The sequence below is a fragment of the Mya arenaria genome, chromosome 11 (assembly GCF_026914265.1).
Source record: "Mya arenaria isolate MELC-2E11 chromosome 11, ASM2691426v1".
NCBI lineage: Eukaryota > Metazoa > Mollusca > Bivalvia > Myida > Myidae > Mya > Mya arenaria.
Window position 1 is genome coordinate 51,313,777 of NC_069132.1, and position 19,985 is coordinate 51,333,761.

Below are 19,985 nucleotides of genomic sequence, written 5' to 3' on the forward strand. Positions count from 1 at the left end.
AATTATTGGAAATGCTCGTGTCACTAAAAACCTACACCGTAAAGCAAAAATGCAGCCGAACACGTCAGCATAGGAAAGGTAATAAACAATTGTTAATTCTGATAAATAATATGCTATATTTAATTGGTATTTTCGAAAAATAGTGTATAAGTAAATATATATGTAATATTCGTATTAAAAGCAAATGCGAGGTTGACATCTATCCTGCATTTTGAGCTGCTTAAGAATACACATGAGTGTTTTTTCGGATACTTGTTTCGGATACATTGTAAAAAAGGACTTATCATCCTAAGAAACTGATTGCATTAAGTAACTTAATTATTTATAAGTATTAACAAAAGAAAACCTGTTAAATCTAAAAAATAGTGCTGTCCATTCTACTGTGTAGAATTTATTGTTAAGCTTGTTATAAATGTCCTATTAGATGTACATGTTGGTTGTCTTTTTGTGATTTCGTTTTCCAATGCTTCAACATGAGCACGGCCTATCTCAATTAAAAAAATATTTTTAGTCAGTTTTGTATTTAAAAAATTAAAATTTCAAAATGAAATGTTTTGGACAATTTTCTCAACAATTATTAAATAAAATTATTACTTTTGTGTTTTGATTTTTTTAATATTTTCAACCAATTAAGAGAAACAAACATTCGTCTTTCTTGCCGAACATTGAGTATAAAACTGGATTGATATATTGTTCAATGCAGCATTTTATTAATTCACACAATAGAGGGTTTACAGTACGGTATTCAGTGACAATGCAGTGGAAACTGACCACTGATTAGTCATTCCCTGGCTTTTGATTCCACCTCTGATCTAGATTAGGTGGTGAATGATTGTGGTATTTCGTATTTATGACTATACATGACTGATCATCAAACTAAGCTGATTCTATAAAGTTTGCTTACAGGGGAAAAAATGGTTCTTATTTAGTGCACAGGGTTATCAAAAAGGCACGCGCCTGGCACGTTTAATAGGACTTATACAGAACATATTTGTCACAGGTAAAGTCTTGTGCCACCAAACTGCCTGAAAAGCACAGTGATCGAGTATCCGCTTATAGTGTGGAAGGTTATGGGTTCAATATATTTAAATGTAGTCTTATTCTCTTAAAAAATCTTAATACCAAGAATCTTAAAGGGGGCTTTGCTTTCTTAAAGATATACTATTGTTAATTTATCATTTATGGCATTTTGTCACAATTTGCAAAATTTTTAGGTGTCCATTCACAATTGGTGGATATACACTGCAAGAAAGCTCATCCAAAAGAGCACCTGGATGTCCCTTTATCTCACTGTTTCTTCAACACCCTGATTCTTGAACTCCGCTGATATCTTGCAGTGACTGGGAATTACAGTCACTTCTTCATCATGTCACTTATGGCATATGAAAAGTCTTTGAAAGATAGTGAAAAGTCTTTGAAAGATAGCAGGATTATCATCAAGCCATAATGCAGCCATCAGGGAAGGCAGACTTTCATTAACTAAGAATTGGGAAAAGGTTGTGCAATATCATACGGCAATGTCCAAGATTTGCTGAAAGTGGGTTTTGAACTGTAAGAGAATCACATGCTCTCAGAGATAAACTGGTTAAATTACCAGTACTGTTACATTTATAGTTAAAAAATAAAAATGATAAGTAAGACTGAAGATTAACTTTTTTAATCATTCATCAATAAGTTACCATACTATTTAATTTATATCTTTTTTCAGTGTTTTCAGATGTCTGTCTTCTTCCGCTGCGCAAGTGTTATATTCCCATCCCATTCCCAAATTTCCTGTCAAGCATGATTTTGGATACTCCAAAGAAGCAAGTCACATTATACAAGGCACAGGGAAGAGTGTGGGCAGTTATGGCTGTCATACTCACAGTGGCGTTTGTGTTATTCGTTAACCAGTTTTATAACACAGACAAGAATTCAGTGGTAGACTTTAACTTGCCCTCCCGCTTTAATGGTGACTTTGTGATTGAGGGAACAACAACCCCTTCACCATTGAAAAGAAAGGGGGATTATGTGAGACACATATTCGCCATCGTCTTTGATGCGGGAAGCACGGGATCCAGAGTTCATGTGTTCAAGTTTGCCATGACACCAGGTATTTTCTTTAAATATTAAATAGACAATGATAATAAATATGATCATAAATTTTATGTGCCGTAAAAGTTGTATTATCCATGCTCAAGTCTGGTGTGCCAAGTGCATCTTGTCGGAAATTTACGGTATGTATTAAATCAATTTTGAAGAGTAAACTTTTAATAATCATTTACTTGCACTGTATGAAGTGACATAGTTCTGACTGACATGTCAGAGAATAATAATATGTGAGTAACTGGTTTTCCTGTCCCATCAGCTCAGTTGGAATAGCACCCACTTTGCACAAATGGGGTTTCGGGTTTGATCCCTAGACTGGCAGGATACTTTTCTGAGGTATGTTGGCTTCAGTTAAAAAATATTCTGTTTGAACATTTCAGGTATGCCTATAAAACTGGTGAATGAAACATTCAAACAAGTTAAACCTGGACTTTCATCATACGCAGATGACCCGTTACAGGTAAACAAAGACAACGTTTATCAGGGGATTCCGATTAGCAAAGTTTAGAAGTGTATTACTCGCTAGAAAGGTGCTATAAGTTACTTTTTCAGTTATCAAATAAAAAAACAAAAATTCAGAAGGTGAAAGCCTTCCACAGAATACTTTTATAACTAAGATTATCAATAAATAATAATCTTGTTACTGCACTCTATTCTAAACTCCATACTTCAATGTGAAAATTTAATATCACTATCGTCATAAAATGGGAAATGAAACCCTTGACCCTGTAATACATTGATCATAAGAGGTATCTAACATATCACTTCTTGTTTTGTCAAAAACAGGCAGCTCTGAGTCTTCATGACATGCTGGCCACTTGTAGAAACTTGGTGCCCTTGAGGCAGTACAGCAATACGCCCCTGGTGTTGAAGGCAACAGCAGGACTGAGGCTGCTGGAACATGGCCAGGCGGACAACATTCTTAATGAGGTAAGGTCACTTAATGAGGTAAGGTCACTTGGTGTTTGTGTGTACGCCCCTTGTGTTGAAGGCCTCAGCAGGACTGAGGCTGCTGGAAAATGGCCAGTCAGACAACATTCTTAATTAGGTAGGTTCCGTGTTGTTTGTATTTGTGGTAGCATTCTTTGTTTGAAAGGCTCACAATATAGATTGATACAAAAACAAACATTTTTTTTAAATGCATTATCATGTTTACTTATTTGACTTAAATGATCAAAACCAAAGAAAGCGTATGATTTATGCACAAGTAAAAAAAAAATTAGCGATATTTTGTCGCTTTTTAACTGAGGAATTTGAAGCTATTAATTAAAAAATACATTTATAAAGGCATTTTCAAATGAAACTTGGTACATATGTTGAAAGAGACACATGTAGAGAATAGCTCATTTCTCTGGCTGTAATAATTGTTGAGTTATGACTCTTTTTCGACTGAAAAAGTGCGGAGCTGATGAGCCATAGCAGGGTTCTTGTTGACATTTTGAACATAATTATTAAAGCAGTTTTGAAAGAAATCATTGTGGCCAATTATGTTTTTTGCATGTTTCACAATCTTGCATAAACGATGATTGATTAGCAAGATTTTGAGAATTTTTAAACGTTGATTGATCTGAAGGAAGTTGAGAATTTAATTTTTCATTTTAGGTGACTGCTAGTCTGAAGAAACAGCCATTCAAGCTGCCGGAGGAAGCTGTCGGCATAATGGATGGGGTCGATGAAGGTCCGATTGATTTACTTTAAAAACAACTATTCTGAATGATTTTTTGCCATATTTTTGTAAATGTATCTCAGTACATGTTGATTGTAAAATTTTCGAGTCAAGTTTTCCAGAAAATTTTATATGAATAAATATAATTTATGACACTCAGAGTCTGTATGCGCTTAATGTGTAGACTTTTTGACTAAAGAAAAAAATCACTTTGACTGTCAAAGCATTCTAAGAGCATGTTTTTTTCGTGGAAGAAAAAAAGATGAGGTTTGTAACGTTGTTAAGATATTGTAATAGATTCTATGGGGAGAGAGAAAAGCAACACCATCTTGGTCTCTTTACATCTATTTACCAACTCTATATGTACAGTGGCCAGAGAATCTTATAGCTATGCCCACTAGGGACTGAGCCTAAAAGATACATTGCAGTCATCATTGTGAGAAGTAGTTAACCTTGACTGTAACTCAAAAACCCTTCAAGGTATTCAAATGAAACTTGGTACACCTGTTGCCAGAGACAATTTGCATGTGTATAGCAGAGCTTATGTATCTGGTTTTAATAAATGTTAGCTCTACTGCCCAAAGGCCAGAAGAGCTTATGCGATGGTAATGTGTACGTAGTATGTGCATCTGTGCGTCCATGCGGTTCTGCGTTCGTGCGTCTGTAAATAATTGCTTGTGAACACGATACAGCCTTCAGTTTTGATTGTATCTCGATGAAACTTGTACAGTAGCTAGATATCGATTAGAGCTGGGTTCCTTTCGAAAACCAGCCAGATCCGCCCATGCATGCCTAGATTATGGCCCTTGATAGTATAAAAAAATGCTATTGTGTATACAATTGGTTGTGAACACGATACAGTCTTCAGTTTTGATTGTATCTCGATGAAACTTGTACATTATCTAGATATCCATTAGAGCTCGGTTCCTTTCGAAATGCTTTCTTTTTTTAGCCAGGTCTGCATGAGCGAATTCTATTTTTAGCCAAGTTTACATGTACATGTAAGTTCAAGTCTAGAGTTAAGGGAGACAATTTGCAAGTCTAGGATTTTGAGAGACAATTTGCTTTTTGCTTCTGCAGTTGATTTTGTGAATTACTCTGCCTTGTTCTTGTTGAAAGCCCAAAGGCCATTTTTTAGCTTTAAGTTCTGTAGTTTGTGCATTCATCTTAACAAAATTGGTTGTGAATGTTTAAGTTATGCACCTGGTGTCATTACTGGCCACACCCAGGGTTCACAGGTTTGGTAAACATAAATCTGGAAAGGTTTGAAAATCTTTTTGTGTGTTCGTGCATCCATCTCAGCACAATTGATTGTGAATGTTTGTTCAAATTGATCAATGTTGTCCTAGGATGCCCTTGACTTTGACCTTTTGACAAACTTTTTTAAACTTTTAAAACTACAGAAAGTTTTACTATGAGTACAGTTTTGAAAGCATTTTTTTTTTGTCAGATGATTTTTACTTGGCACATATTAAAATAGTTCATGCAACTAATCTGCTTACAATACTTTCTGGGCTCAGATGTTGAACGTGCTACGTTTTCAGGTAACCCAAACACAAAACATAAACTATATGTCTGTTGCCTTTTACCCATACATACATGCTCTGGATTGATATGACCACAAAAGCCATGCCAGTAGAGCATAGGCCCTTTTGGGCCTCTTGTTTTATTTTGCCTCGCTTTCGTCTGTAAAATAACAGACAAGGCTTGGTGTCTTCTTATTTTCTCCATGGTGCTCTTGTTTGACTGTGTTACACTTGTGCAGAAGAATTTTTCTTCCTCTAATGTTTAAAAGGCTAAGACTGATGTTTATGTCAGTAACATGGTGTTTCATTTCTTTCAGGTGTATTCAGCTGGATCACTGTGAACTTCATGCTTGGTAAGTTTACAGTAATAACGAATGCAACACAACCACGCACATGTTACGTTGTACTGTCTTTGAAATTTTGTCTGAAATACCAAATACTTTGTAATACAGTTAGTCTTGAATTAACATTTTGGGTGCGTATCCATAAAACTTTTTAAATCATGAACTCTTTTTTGAGACATTCACCTAAATTAAGTACTTTCAAACCTCGTTATGCCGACTTTTTCGGGGCCTAGTGAAAAAAGTCGAGATAACGAAAAGTCGACACATCCGAATAACAAAAAATATAAAAATATCACCAATCCCAACACGTTTGAGTTGGATTGTACGCTGTTTCAGCCACAATTGAACGGTCTTGTTAAATATTTTCGTGGTGAAAACAGCAAACTTATTATTAAAAAATTAAGTGAAACAAAAGAAGAGTTATTTGTGTCAAATGTATTTCTTTTACGTTTATGGATCACACAAAACACATATAAAACCACAATTGCATACATTTGTACATTGTAAGATTTTATACCGGGTCCTTCTCTGAATTGGTCGACCAGAGCAGTGGAACTTACATTTGACATTTTGAAAATATTCTTTCTGTTCCCATTCGGTATTGATATCTAACCATTAAAATGTTCATGTTTCATACAATACCAAAGAGCTTGAGCAATAAATGTCTCTTTAATTAAATACATAAACAAACAACTTTAATTATTTGCACTTACCAATTACATTTTTGTATCCCCCAATTATTATGACAGTTTGTTATATTGACACGCATGGTATTTTCCGACATGCCGCAAACCGTCATGAATATTTTCACACTTACATCTCGATCTACAGTTCGACATAAAGAACATAGGAAATGTGTGAAATTCGACCACTGGGACTGAAAAACGAGGTCAACATAGCGAAAAAGTCGAGATAAAAAAATCGACACAAACAGATTTATTTTATATATAGAATAAGAAGGAATAAATTCGGGACCGGAAAAAAAAGTCGACATAACTGGAAAGTCGACTTATCCGACGTCGACATAGCGAGGTTCAACTGTATCTCACTTTTCATATGATATAAGAGTTGATAATTCCTGAAACACTTTATTTTCATTCACTGATTTGAAAATACATGTTTTTTGCTAAGAACTCTTGATATCTGAAGTCCAAATCTGGAAAATTAGATTAAGTATGAGGGACTCAGCCCCAAAGCAGTGTTTACAGTAAAGGGGCTTTGAACGCCTGGTGAAATTGTTTCCAGGGCCATTTATGTCCATTTCAAGGTATTTCTTCATGTTTTTAATGCAAGAAACAAACTTTACATTTCAATGGCTGAAATTGAAAGGTTTTACGTTTGACTTAATCATCCATGATTACAGGACGTCTAGGAGGGAGTGCCCAGCCACTTGCCGCCCTGGATATGGGTGGAGGATCCACACAGATAACCTTTGTTCCATCTCAAAAGGTCAGATATATATAGGTTTACAGTGTATGTTGTAGTTTCATAATTTTGATCATGAAATAAAACTATAGGTTATTACACACTAAACTTAAATCAAGTAACCAACTGTAGTTTCTAAGTTTTTTGTCCATAATAATTGTTGTTTTTTTAACTATATCCAAAATATTTGCAATATATGGTCAGCAATATATGGTCAGCAATATATGGTCAGCAGCAATATATGGTCATCAGCAATATATGGTCATCAGCAATATATGGTCAGCAATATATGGTCAGCAATGTATGGTCAGCAATGTATGGTCAGCAATATATGGTCAGCAATGTATGGTCAGCAATATATGGTCAGCAATATATATATGGTCAGCAATATATGGTCAGCAATATATGGTCAGCAGCAATATATGGTCAGCAATATATGGTCAGCAATGTATGGTCAGCAATATATGGTCAGCAATATATGGTCAGCAATATATGGTCAGCAATATATGGTCAGCAATATATGGTCAGCAAAAAGTGTCTCCTGTGCTCTACCACATGTTTGGGCTGATCACACGGGTCTGCCAGTTACAAGATATGGAGTGTTCACATTGTAGCGAAACAAAGCAGCTGGTAGCGTTAATCTAATGGTTTTGATCTTGTCACTTTAATGGGGGGAGGGGGGGAGGTGGTAGATGAATGACAAACCATGTTTGTGTATTTCAATTTTTACTGATGTAGCTATTTTAGATGCAAAATTAAATAAATGAACAAATAGGAGCTGATATTTTAAACTTAAACTTTCAAAATTGGTCAAGACCGGCAATATGCCGGCTTTTAGAAGGCCTGTTAGCAAGTTTATTGTAGCTACATGTATATTCTAAGGAGGACATTTCTGTTTTTTTATTATTATTGTGTATTGCAAAGTGCAAATTAAGTGTGCTTTAACCTGAATAAACATTAATCAATAAAGTACTTAAAGGCATTATTTAGCTACATATAAATTGAAATGCATCTGTTTCATGTTTTATTTTCCTAAAAAATGGAAAAATGTAAATTTAACATCTCAATATATTCCAGATGACTTTGGACAGTGTTCCAGAGTCGTACATGAAGAATGTCAGTTTGTTTGGAAAAGATTACCATGTTTACACACACAGGTATGGGTTGTTAAAGATTTCACAGATAATTTTGTAACCAATCTTAGGGAAGAAACTATTAAATAAAAAAATATATTTTGAGTTTTTATCATTGATTTTTTTCAGGAATTTTTTTTCACTGCTTGTGCCTTCCTAATTAAAAAGTAGGATTTTTTTATCGTTAGTAAATGCAAGATAAGGGCAAATAATTAATTAAATAGGAAAGTATTTGACTCTGTTTATATATTAATATACAATAAACTGTATTAGAGATAGTTATGTGAAGATCTTTAGTGGGTGGTGGAAGTTTTTCAAAAAAAAAAAATCAAGGAAATAGTGTCTAACATACATGTATACTGGGACAATGTTGTTGTTTTTTCTGAGAAATGAAACTTTTTTGTTAGAGTAAAATCCTTTAAAAAGCAGTTAATTGCATCAAGGAAACTCACTGCTGGTATATACACAAGGCCTTTTCACCCTTCATTGCCATAGCCAATACCCGGCTACTTCCCCAAGAGCCAGACCATTTTTTGTTCTCCTCTAAATTCCCCATTTGGAAAAAGATCAACAAATAAAATAAAAAAAATAACAATTATAAAATAAAAATCTCAAAAATGAAAATCTCAAAATTCATTAAATAATGTTTCTGAGCAATATATTGAGTGTCTTCCCCAAAAACAGGTTAAACTAGGGCTCTGACACATGTACAAAATTTAATGATAACCACAATCAATTAAAGAGACCATATTTTACAAAGTAAAAACATGTTTTCTGCCTTTAAATTCTACCATGTCATGTTCTTCATGTTTTAGCTACCTGAACTTAGGCTTGATGTCAGCTAGGTTTACCCTGACTGGGGGCGACAAACATAAAGGTACGGAAAAAATGAAAATTTGGAAATTTTCCAGCTTTTTTTTTAAGAATATTCTTTCAGTTCAATGAAAACGAAAAATGACTGCACAATTATATTGAAATAAATATTATAGACAGTCAAACATTGTTGGCTCAAACTCCTGGGGACTGGCAAAAACTTCAAGCCTCAAAAATTCCAGCCAAGTGGGAATGCTTACCTTCTGTGTAAAGAAATCTGTCCTTTACATCCAATTTGAGCTTAAGAGTAATTCAAGCCAGGGGAGTTCCAGCCAGCGAAGTTGGATTGTAGAATGTTTCTGAATGGTTCGGAAGAAATTCATTTTAAATGCTTATAAGAGTTTGAATTCAAGCTGATGTTTTACCTTTTCTGAAATACAAAGATCAGTTATTTATTTAGAAATGGAGAAAGACGTAATTTCATAGAAATTTCATGAGAACTGAAGTGTTACTTAAAATGTTTAAATGATGAAATTAAGTTGAAGTCAAGGGGCTGTATTCGAAATCATTCTTATCCTAGTCCTAAGACACGTAGCAGTGATTCCATTTAGTCTAATGGCCAGTTATTTTTAACAGTACAATTAAAACACTTGGATTCTTATCTTAGAATTAAACAAAATCTATGTTGCTTTTTAGGTACAGCCCCATGTTATGCTTACTTAGTTAATTGATTTTATAAACTGATTGAAGCAACATTATAAAGTCTCCTGTTCACATATGGCACACATATTGACTGGCAACCTGTAACTTGCTAGAAATTTGAAATTTTGCTTTAACTAAGGGAAGATGGAAACAATTTAAATTTTTGAGAGGAAGACTAATTTCATCACAGTTTTTCAAGGAATAAATATAAAAGGAAATAGTCAACATGTCATGTTGACTCTTTCCTTTTATGTTTATTCCTTGTAACTATTATTATGATGTGTTGTTTACTTGATAAGTTATATATTTCAGATGAGGACCCCAGTCATTTTGAGCTTACTGGGCCTTGTATACCTGAGGGATATTCTGGAGACTACTCGTACGGCGGCAAGGTTTACAAACTCAGGTATCCCATTGGTTTGCTTGTTGTTGTTTAACAAAAAAACTAAGATATTGTCAAAGTTTTGATGTTTCTTGTCCTCTTCATCAGTGGCAGCATTACGCCTAAAAAAATACATTCGGTTCTGGTTACCCGACCCTACCTATGAAATAGTCCCAACTCTACTGTTTTTATAGATGGTAAACAAAAAAAGAAAAAGAAATATATATTTATTTTAATTTTTAATTTTTGTAAAGTATATTTTAATATATAGTTGAAAAATATTTTAAGCTTTATAAAGAATATATTATATCTTTAACACCATTTTCCAATGATGACACCTATGTTACATAAAATCTAATAAAAAATACCTACCCACCCTATCTGTAGAAATTTACAGGGACATTATAAAATTGAAAATATAATCTATTCATTATCAGTAGTAAAGTCATTCTATTAACTGAAAATAGATGGATTGATGTGAAGCTGACCAACCTTATTTCTAAATGTTCATAGCCTTTAAACCAATGAAACGATATAAATCCATGAAAAAACACAATCCACATAACATGTATTCAATAAATTCCTTTAAACAAATTTGATTATTGGTTTAATTGTTTTTTTCTGCTCAATTGTTAAAGCTGCACTCTCACAGATTGACATTTTGACAACATTTTTATTTTTTGTCTTGGAACCAGCCATTTTTTGCGAAAATCCATGGAAACCAGTCATAAAAGACTGATGACAAAAAACAGATCGCAGATTTTTATACCGGTATTTAAGTTTAAAAAATGATGTTTTATGCATTTTTCTTAAACAGTTAGTAACGGTTTCAGCCATAAAACATTAGTTTTTGAACGGAAATATGACAATCAGATTTTTTGTCAGCAAACTTAAATCATTGCTTTGCAGGAATTTATGCAAAAATTTGCCCTTTCCAAGTCAAAAAATAAAAAAAGTTGTAAAAATAGTATATCTTAGAGAGTGCAGCTTTTAAGAAATCTGTAGACTGATATGATTCAATCTTGAGTCTGTTTCCTGCGTAGAAACCAATAATGTGTGCTTTTTGAGAGGCCACTAGAAATCTTCCTCCCGTGGGGATCAAACCCATGACCTCTGGAGTGAGTGGCGATACCTAAACCTCTAGGCCACTTTTACCCATCAAATTGTTTATTATTAGGGAGAGATCTTGTTCAATTTATTATCATCTCAATTTTGATAACGGGATACAAAACTTTCCTAGGGGAGCTAACTCCGACGAGTTCACCTACGCCAGTTGTGCATCACAGACGGCAGTGTTGGTAGAGCCAGTTCTCCCAGTTCCAGAGCTGTCTGGCCAGGAAATCTACATCTTCTCCTACTTCTTCGACCGGGCCCAGGATGCAGGACTTATTGGTAAGGAGGTGTTCACACATTCAGCTCTTTTTTTCCACTTTGAAGGGAATGGTGGCTGGCTGGGCCTTCAATAGGTGAGAAATGGTGTATTCTTGGCAAAAGGGGAAATAACTTACATCATACATATGATGTTCAACTTTTTTATGCCCCCAAAGGTGTCCCTACCTCTAAGGTCCAGGTCACACTTAGGTGTCTATTTACAATGGAAGGTGGCTATTCACAATGGAATGCTGCATATATAAGGACATAGAATATAGGTTCTCGTTTCCGGGCTGTAACTTTTTCTTGTATGGACAGATTTTAAAATAACTTGCCACATGTGTTTGACATACCAAGACGACGAGTCACGTGCAAGACCCATGTGCCTACCTCTAAGGTGAAAATTACACTTAGATGTTTATTCACAATGGAATGCTGAATATGAGGACATAAGAGTGTAGGTTGTCAAGTATGGGTGGTATTTTTTTTATGTTGAATGTGAAATAACTTGACATATGTATTTGACACGTAAAGGCAAGATCAACTTTTCATGAACTGACCTTGTTCATAGGTCAATGTCACATTCGGGGGTATTCGTCACATACTGTGACAGCTCTTGTTTCAAACCTTTTATTTAAAAAACCTATCATTATATTCATGAATGGCACTATATTGCTACATTTGCTTAATCTTTAGCTCAATGTCCCTCATAAAAAAAAAAAAAAAAAAGATTTTTTTTTACCTGGGTAGGGGAAAAAATAATAATACTGGTATAAGGAGGGAAATGGGGCCAAATTTTGGGCCCATTAATAGCTGAAAAAATACACTAACATTTGTGTGAAGTTCCATTACTCAACAGAAATGTTTGTTGCGGAATTGATAAATTTCAATTACAAATCAAGCCATTATTATAAATGAAAATAAATGAAATTGAAAATAGAACTTGCAAAATGATATCAACTCTCCCTAAACTGACCAATAAATATCTTAGTTTCTAAATAGATATTTAGAAATTATATATATCCGAGGATTTTAGCGGATCTAATGATGGCTTCAGGTACCGACCCCCCCCACACACACACACCATCCCCCCCAAAAGTTGTGTTTTTTAGCTGATAAAAAAGTTATCTAGTTCATCTTCATTGTACTTAATTGGTTGTTAGAATTATGTCTCCCCCTCTCTGGGGGAGACATATTGTTTTTGCCCTGTCCGTCAGTCCGGTAGTCCGGTAGTCCGTCAGTCCGTCCGTACGTCACACTTCGTTTCCGATCGATAACTGGAAAACCGCATGACCTAGGATCACCAAACTTGGTAGGGAGGTTGGTCATGAGGTGTAGAAGATCCCTATTGTTTTTGGGGGTCACTAGGTCAAAGGTCAAGGTCGCGGCGACCCCCAATGTAAAAAACATTTCCGCTCAATATCTTGACAATAGTTTGACCTAGGTTCACCAAACTTGGTAGGGAGGTTGGTCATGAGGTGTAAAAGATCCCTATTGTTTTTGGGGTCACTAGGTCAAAGGTCAAGGTCGCGGCGACCCCCAATGTAAAAAACATTTCCGCTCAATATCTTGAGAATGGTTTGACCTAGGTTCACCAAACTTGGTAGGGAGGTTGGTCGTGAGGTGTAGAGGATCCCTATTGTTTTTTATGGTCACTAGGTCAAAGGTCAAGGTCGCGGCGACCCCCAATGTAAAAAACATTTCCGCTCAATATCTTGAGAATGGTTTGACCTAGGTTCACCAAACTTGGTAGGGAGGTTGGTCGTGAGGTGTAGAGGATCCCTATTGTTTTTGGGGTCACTAGGTCAAAGGTCAAGGTCGCGGCGACCCCCAATGTAAAAAACATTTCCGCTCAATATCTTGAGAATGGTTTGACCTAGGTTCACCAAACTTGGTAGGGAGGTTGGTCGTGAGGTGTAGAGGATCCCTATTGTTTTTGGGGTCACTAGGTCAAAGGTCAAGGTCGCGGCGACCCCCAATGTAAAAAACATTTCCGCTCAATATCTTGAGAATGGTTTGACCTAGGTTCACCAAACTTGGTAGGGAGGTTGGTCGTGAGGTGTAGAGGATCCCTATTGTTTTTGGGGTCACTAGGTCAAAGGTCAAGGTCGCGGCAACCCCCAATGTAAAAAACATTTCTGCTCAAAATCTTGAGAACGGTTTGACCTAGGTTCACCAAACTTGGTAGGGAGGTTGGTCATGAGGTGTAGAAGATCCCTATTGTTTTTGGGGTCACTAGGTCAAAGGTCAAGGTCGCGGCGACCCCGAATGTAAAAAACATTTCCGCTCAATATCTTGAGAATGGTTTGACCTAGGTTCACCAAACTTGGTAGGGAGGTTGATCATGAGGTTTAGAAAACTCCTATATTTTGGGGGGTCACAAGGTCAAAGGTCAACGTCGCTGTGACCTCTAATGTAAAAAAATATTTCCGTGCAATATCAGGAGAATGCTTTGATCTATGTTCACCAAACTTTGAAGTGAGGTTGGTCATGATGTCTAGTTTACACTTCAGTTTGCTTCAAATTTGAAGTCAGGAGAGCCCCAAAAAGCCCAGTTTTGCTTCTGTGGCAGGATGCTTCACCCACTTTGACCCCCAAAGTAACCCTAAAAACCCATCCCCCAAATGCTTTCAGCCTTTCAGCTGCCATTTTTATAACTTTTATGAAAAATTTGAAAAACCAACCCATACTATAAATGCAGTGGTCAAGATAAACACAAGCCTCCAAGCTCTGCACTGGTAAAATGTCTTCCGGGCTTGCTCAAATTCTGAATTTTATATAGCAGGGCTTGTTAAAAATTTGATGCCAAGCTATATTATATGAATTCGGGCTTGTTCATCCAAAAATCTAATTTCAGTGATTGTTAATGCATTCATAGAAAGTCCCATTGTATGTTATATTTATATGATTGTACACAGCTATTTTATTTATATGATAAAAAGAAATAAACTGAGTAATTATTATACAAACATGTAACAGCTGAGAGTGTTTTGCCGTAATTTCAAAGTATTTAACCTCTGCTTCAGGCACAGATGGCGGCACTATAAGAGTTGGGGATTTTAGAACAGCTGCAGTCAAAGGTATAATAATGTTATGTTTATATCGAACAAATCTGGTCTATACCAGTAAAACATATATCCCACAAGGGGAAGGCAATTATTTTCATAGCATATTGGTTGGTGTCATTTTCACTTAATTGGCCCTCAGAAATGTAAATTTGCTTCTGTAGAGGGGTGGCATAATTTAGAAGTGCCTTCCCCCCGTGGGTTATATGTTTAAATAGAATAGACCTCTGAAGAAAATTTTCAAATTTCAGATTTAAATTACAACATAATTAGCATGTAATCTGTAAAATATGCAATTAAGTACAATGTGAAAAATGTTTTAAATTCAAGAGTTGTACTTGACTGCATCAAGGAGAAATGCATACTTTCAGATCATTAGTCTGCTTATTAAGCTGCACGTCACTAAGGTTTACAATAATACACTGGATTAAAAAATACAGTACATTGAGTATTTAATGGGTACACAGAACATTTTTCACCAAAGTTAACTGAAAAAAATGAAAATGCTGTAAAATTGAGAATTTCTGTGAAAATATTGTTAAATGAATAAATAATATGAAAATGCTGTCAAATTGAGAATTTCTGTGTAAATACTGTGAAATGAATAAATAATATGAAAAATGCTGTAAAATTGAGAATTTCTATATAATTACCGAAAAATGAGAAAATTATATGAAAATGCTGGTAAATTGAGAATTTCTATGAAAATACTTAAAATGAATAATTATTATGAATATGCTGTAAAATGAATTAATAATATGAAAATGCTGTAAAATGAACAAAAACATGGAAATACTGTGAATTGAAAACAAGTATGAAAAGTAAGTGCTGTACAATGAAGAAATAATATTCAAATGCTGTAAAATGGAAAAAAAAATGAAAATGCTGTAAAATGAATAAATAAAATAAAAATGTTATATACCATTTCCTTTTTTCCAGCATTTAAAAGCGGGGACTTGAAAAAGCCTTTCCATGCTCTAGATCTCACATACATTTACTCTTTGTTGAGTAAAGGCTACAGAATATCAGATGATACGACTGTGCATGTGAGTACTTTCTCTATTCATACATGGTATCTGTATTTATGTATTATACTATGCTCGGTTATGACTATCATATCTCATGCTTGTAAGTATTCAACTAATGACCAGATTATGTTTGTAAATAGGCATTTATTTAATGCCCTTTAATGCCATAACAACTACATACATCAATTCTGTTGTATAAACATGGTACAGGTTGATAATTTATCTGGCGGCTATCTGGCGCCAAAACCGCCACAAGAGAATTGCTGCCAGACACAGGGAGAGATCTGTGTATGTCGTCATTTTCATAAACTTCGCAGTTAAGCAGAAGAGATATCATTTGAACACTCTGTTTTGAAAATTTGTTAAAGAAATTGTGATTCAAGTCAGCATTACTTTATTTATGCATATTGTTTTAGCCGATTGCAAGTTACCAAAGCTGTAATGTTTAAAATGAGGAAAAAAAAATTATTAGGCCCAAACCTTATTTTTGATAAGGTGATGTATCTGGTTTATTAACAGTTCTTACATTCAGTAGACACCACAAGTTTCTGCTGTCTAAGGAAACAACTTGAGTCTTGACGTTTTTTCATATATTGGTAGTGATTTTTTTGTGCAATTTACTGCCTTCTTAAGGCTGTTTTCCCTTGTGAAAAATGTCCAAAAAAGAAATATTTTATATATATTCTATATAAGATACTTCAACCTGATTTTGTATTTTTCCCAGTCAACTTTTTTTCCCAATTTTCAAGGGACAGGCGGTAAAAATATTTAAGCATGAAATTGCTAATGATTTTGACAAGTATAATTCCACATTTGAAATTGATGACTTTTTGAAAACAATGTTTTTATTACACAATATAAATTCAATTTCAGTTAAAAAAGAAAATAGCAGGTGTTGAGGTCAGCTGGGCCCTCGGCGCTGCATTTGAAGTTCTGACAGAAGAAGGACTCCTGAGATGACGAAACTCTCAAGCTAGATAATAGATTATATTTATAAGCGCATTTGTTATTCGAGGTAAATAGTTGAGGTATTGTGATAGCCATGGTATATTGTTGTTGAATGCAGTGAATGTTAATTACCGATGTATCACATCGCTTATGACACATGCAAAAGATCTTATCTCATTATTTTATATTTATGTTCATAATCAATATTGAACGCTTTAAGAAAAATGAAATTTTTGGCAGTTTTCCAGATCGGTTCTTTTGTGAGTTATCTTACAAACATGTAACATAATAACATGTCATAAAAATACATTTAATGTGTTAATTGTATTGTTAATTTATTTTGGTTTTAACATGTTATTTATTCAAGGTTTCAGCGCTACTTAATAATCATTTCCATTTATATTTTATGATATAAATTTTACTGGATTTGTTTTATCTTGAGTATTCATGTTCGTTTCACAACTGATTTGTCTATTTGTTTTGTTTAGATCTGACCCAAATATCATGAAAAATTCTTTAATCAAATCTCAATCTTAACTCATTTTTCCACAAAGCATCATAGGTTATTTAAAATTGAATATGTTTTTATTCTTTTTAGGGCATTCTCTCATAGAATATGTTGATTAAAACTTAGGTCAAGATTAAAAAAAAACAAATCTACAGCATGAAATGAACTTGAGTATGACCCATTGATTTTTTAACAATTACTCATTGGTACCATTTTCGTGTTAGAATTATTTTCTATAAAATTTTACGAAACTTTTTATCAAAAAAGAGTGAAAACATACAAGATATTGAATAATACTAAGTTTTTATGTGGTAAAATGAGTTGAGATTGAGGCTGAGATTTTACTTAATTTACATAAGATACACTCTCACAGATTGATTGTTTGAACAATTTTTTTCAATTTATGTCTTTGAATGAGCCATTGTTTGCATAAATGTGTGGAGACCAATGATATAAAACTGCTGAGGAAAGAGCAGATCACAATGTCCATATTTACGTTTGAAAACTGATGTTTTATCGCTAAAAGTGTAACTAATGCTTAAAAAAAAACTCGGCAGTTTACAAAAAAATTGAGATTTGTTCTATTGTGAGTTATCTTATCTGACTGAATTATAGCCACTGATGCCAAAATTAGCTGATTCTGGGACAATTTTTTGTTTTTAAAAAGATCAAAACTGTCATTTTATGAGAGTGCAGCTTTAAGATACATATGTACTATGTAAATAATATTTCTGTCCTTAATCATCAAACATTTTTGTTTGTTTTGATTTTTTGTCAAGGTGAATATTGATGTTGAATTATCCACATTTATTTATTCCACAGTATATATTTGTGTACCGGTATATTGTTTTTAAGCCATACCTGTGATGACAATATTACTATTGTGTTCATATTATTACCTGTAACTTTGCAACTTTTTGCTGTATTTACATTTGGTAACAGATGTTAAAATTAGCTTGTCATTTTATCAAGCCATTATTAGTAATGTTGCATTGTAGGGCTTATTTCGACTTATGTCTGCAACATATCATGTAAACTGACAATGCACTACGCTACTGAAGCATTGGAATCGGTTTGGTTTTGTTCAAAAGAAATTCTTCACCCAACACTAAATGTGAAAACAAAACGTTATTATGTTACATACAATAATATATCTTACTAGGTAATTATAAAAAGGTGCATCAACTCCCCTTTTGTTACATGGTATTCGGGGTTTTATACAGGTGTTAATGGGATACAGTAATTTCAATTTTAAACTGACATCTTATACACAGACAATAGTGAAATCTTACTTGTTATGCAGGCATCTTGAAGTGAAGGTGTTTTAGATACTCGAGTGATGAGGAGGTTGGCCCCCTCATATTTTAATCATATTTACAACTGCGGGATTTTTATTATGATATTTTATATTTACATAATTATATATAAGTATGAACTATTGATTTGAGTTTGTGAAATGATGTTTCATGTTAAGCTTGCAGTGTAAATTGTAAATGAACTAGGGGGGATTTGAGGGTCCGTAAGTTGCGTCTTGTCGGCAGTGCACTAGTACTGTTATATTGTCTGTATGTTGTCTGCATATCATGCATTTAGTGTAATTTAAAATAATCTTGTTTCTCTTAGTTTTTATCAGAGTGCACAGTTGAACAATCAAGTACTCGGGTATTCTTTGCCACCCCTAAAATAAAGACATGAAGTAAAATTCTACACACTTGTAATTTAATATTGTCCAAATCCATAAAGTGCTTTTGTGTCCAGAAAATGTGGTTTGTTTTATATGTATCCAGAATCATGTTTACATTTTTTGAGATTATGTATAGAGGGGACATTTAATCAATGAATAAATTCATAACGTACAATCATTATTTTTGAATAAATATCTCTGAATAGTGTTTATATTGCTTTCAAAAGTAAAAGATTTTTTTGGTCAGCTATGGCAAATTTTTTTGATTATGCAAGTAAAATTTTCAGTATAATTTGTGACACTCCCTTTGTATTAAACTGAAATTTGTGATCTTACAATATTTTGTAAGACACTTTTTGATAAGGTGAGGCCCCGTAGTGAACAAATTCAGTATTTTGAAATCCTTGCCATTCCCTGTATGGTAATGTAATTTTTCTTTCCTGTGATAGTTTGTATTTATTGTAAGCATTGAAATCTCAGCAACTGTCCTGTCTGTTAATTAGAAATCTGTACAGATTTGTAGGTTTTAATATTTTTTGTTAAAATACGGTCCATTTGTATTGCATTAAATGACCATGATGGGTGTTAATAGAAGTTTGAATTAATTTGAAAAGGAACTATCAGAAAAAAAGTATTAAAACAGATTTTTTCTCTGTTTCTATTAAACCTTTTTTCTATTTCAGTATACAATTTAATGTTTTTATGTTGGTCAGTGTTTGACATTGGACATATTGGGCCACTCTACTATGGACATGTATTTTTTATATTGTGGTATTTCCAGCAATAAATGTAAAAAAATTGTTTTATTGTTGATTGTATTTATATTATTTATTTCATTCTTGCCAAGGAAAATTTGAAGAAATACAAGTCCGGTTGTAAGATGCTATATTAACAAACTTAGAAGTATAAAGGTGAGTTATTGGGACAAAGAAAGATCCATGGTCTAGTGGTAACACACTTGACTTTTAATCCAGGGGTTGCAAGTTCAATTCCCCGCCGCACCACTAAAAATACTAATCGCATTCCATGAGGGACGTTAAGTGAGCGTCCTGTGTGACAGTGCTATACACTGGTGCTATTTAAAGAACAAGAGTAGCTCTAACCAGGGTTACATTCTGTCTGTGCACTATGCTCCAAAAATGACTAACAATCTTATTGGAGCACTTGCCTAATTGGTCTTGTTCGAGAGTGAGTATAAATTAGCTTACATAGAGAGAAAACAGATATAGTGAATATAAAAAAAATGAGACTGACGAGGAATGGGCTACAATGATATGTACAGATAGATACCATGCATGTGCT

General features: G+C 34.1%; 1 protein-coding gene across 1 annotated transcript; it reads left to right on the forward strand.

The window, feature by feature from the left end:
• Nucleotides 1–20: 20 nt before the first annotated feature.
• Nucleotides 21–19,482, forward strand: LOC128207132 (ectonucleoside triphosphate diphosphohydrolase 5-like). Its single transcript, XM_052909898.1, has 14 exons — nucleotides 21–78; nucleotides 1,709–2,092; nucleotides 2,469–2,548; nucleotides 2,875–3,018; nucleotides 3,691–3,766; nucleotides 5,598–5,633; nucleotides 6,988–7,073; nucleotides 8,127–8,206; nucleotides 8,998–9,059; nucleotides 10,010–10,103; nucleotides 11,320–11,471; nucleotides 14,477–14,530; nucleotides 15,455–15,561; nucleotides 16,417–19,482. Exons 2-14 carry the CDS (start codon nucleotides 1,783–1,785, stop codon nucleotides 16,501–16,503), a joined length of 1,368 nt encoding a protein of 455 aa, XP_052765858.1. The 5' UTR covers nucleotides 21–78; nucleotides 1,709–1,782; the 3' UTR covers nucleotides 16,504–19,482.
• Nucleotides 19,483–19,985: the final 503 nt, after the last annotated feature.

Coding starts and splice junctions, on each gene's coding strand:
- LOC128207132 (XM_052909898.1), top strand. CDS start 1,783: ATGATTTTGGATACTCCAAAGAAGCAAGTCACATTATACAAGGCACAG. Junction 5,634..6,987: donor CACTGTGAACTTCATGCTTG/GTAAGTTTACAG, acceptor CCATGATTACAG/GACGTCTAGGAGGGAGTGCC. Junction 10,104..11,319: donor GGCAAGGTTTACAAACTCAG/GTATCCCATTGG, acceptor AAACTTTCCTAG/GGGAGCTAACTCCGACGAGT.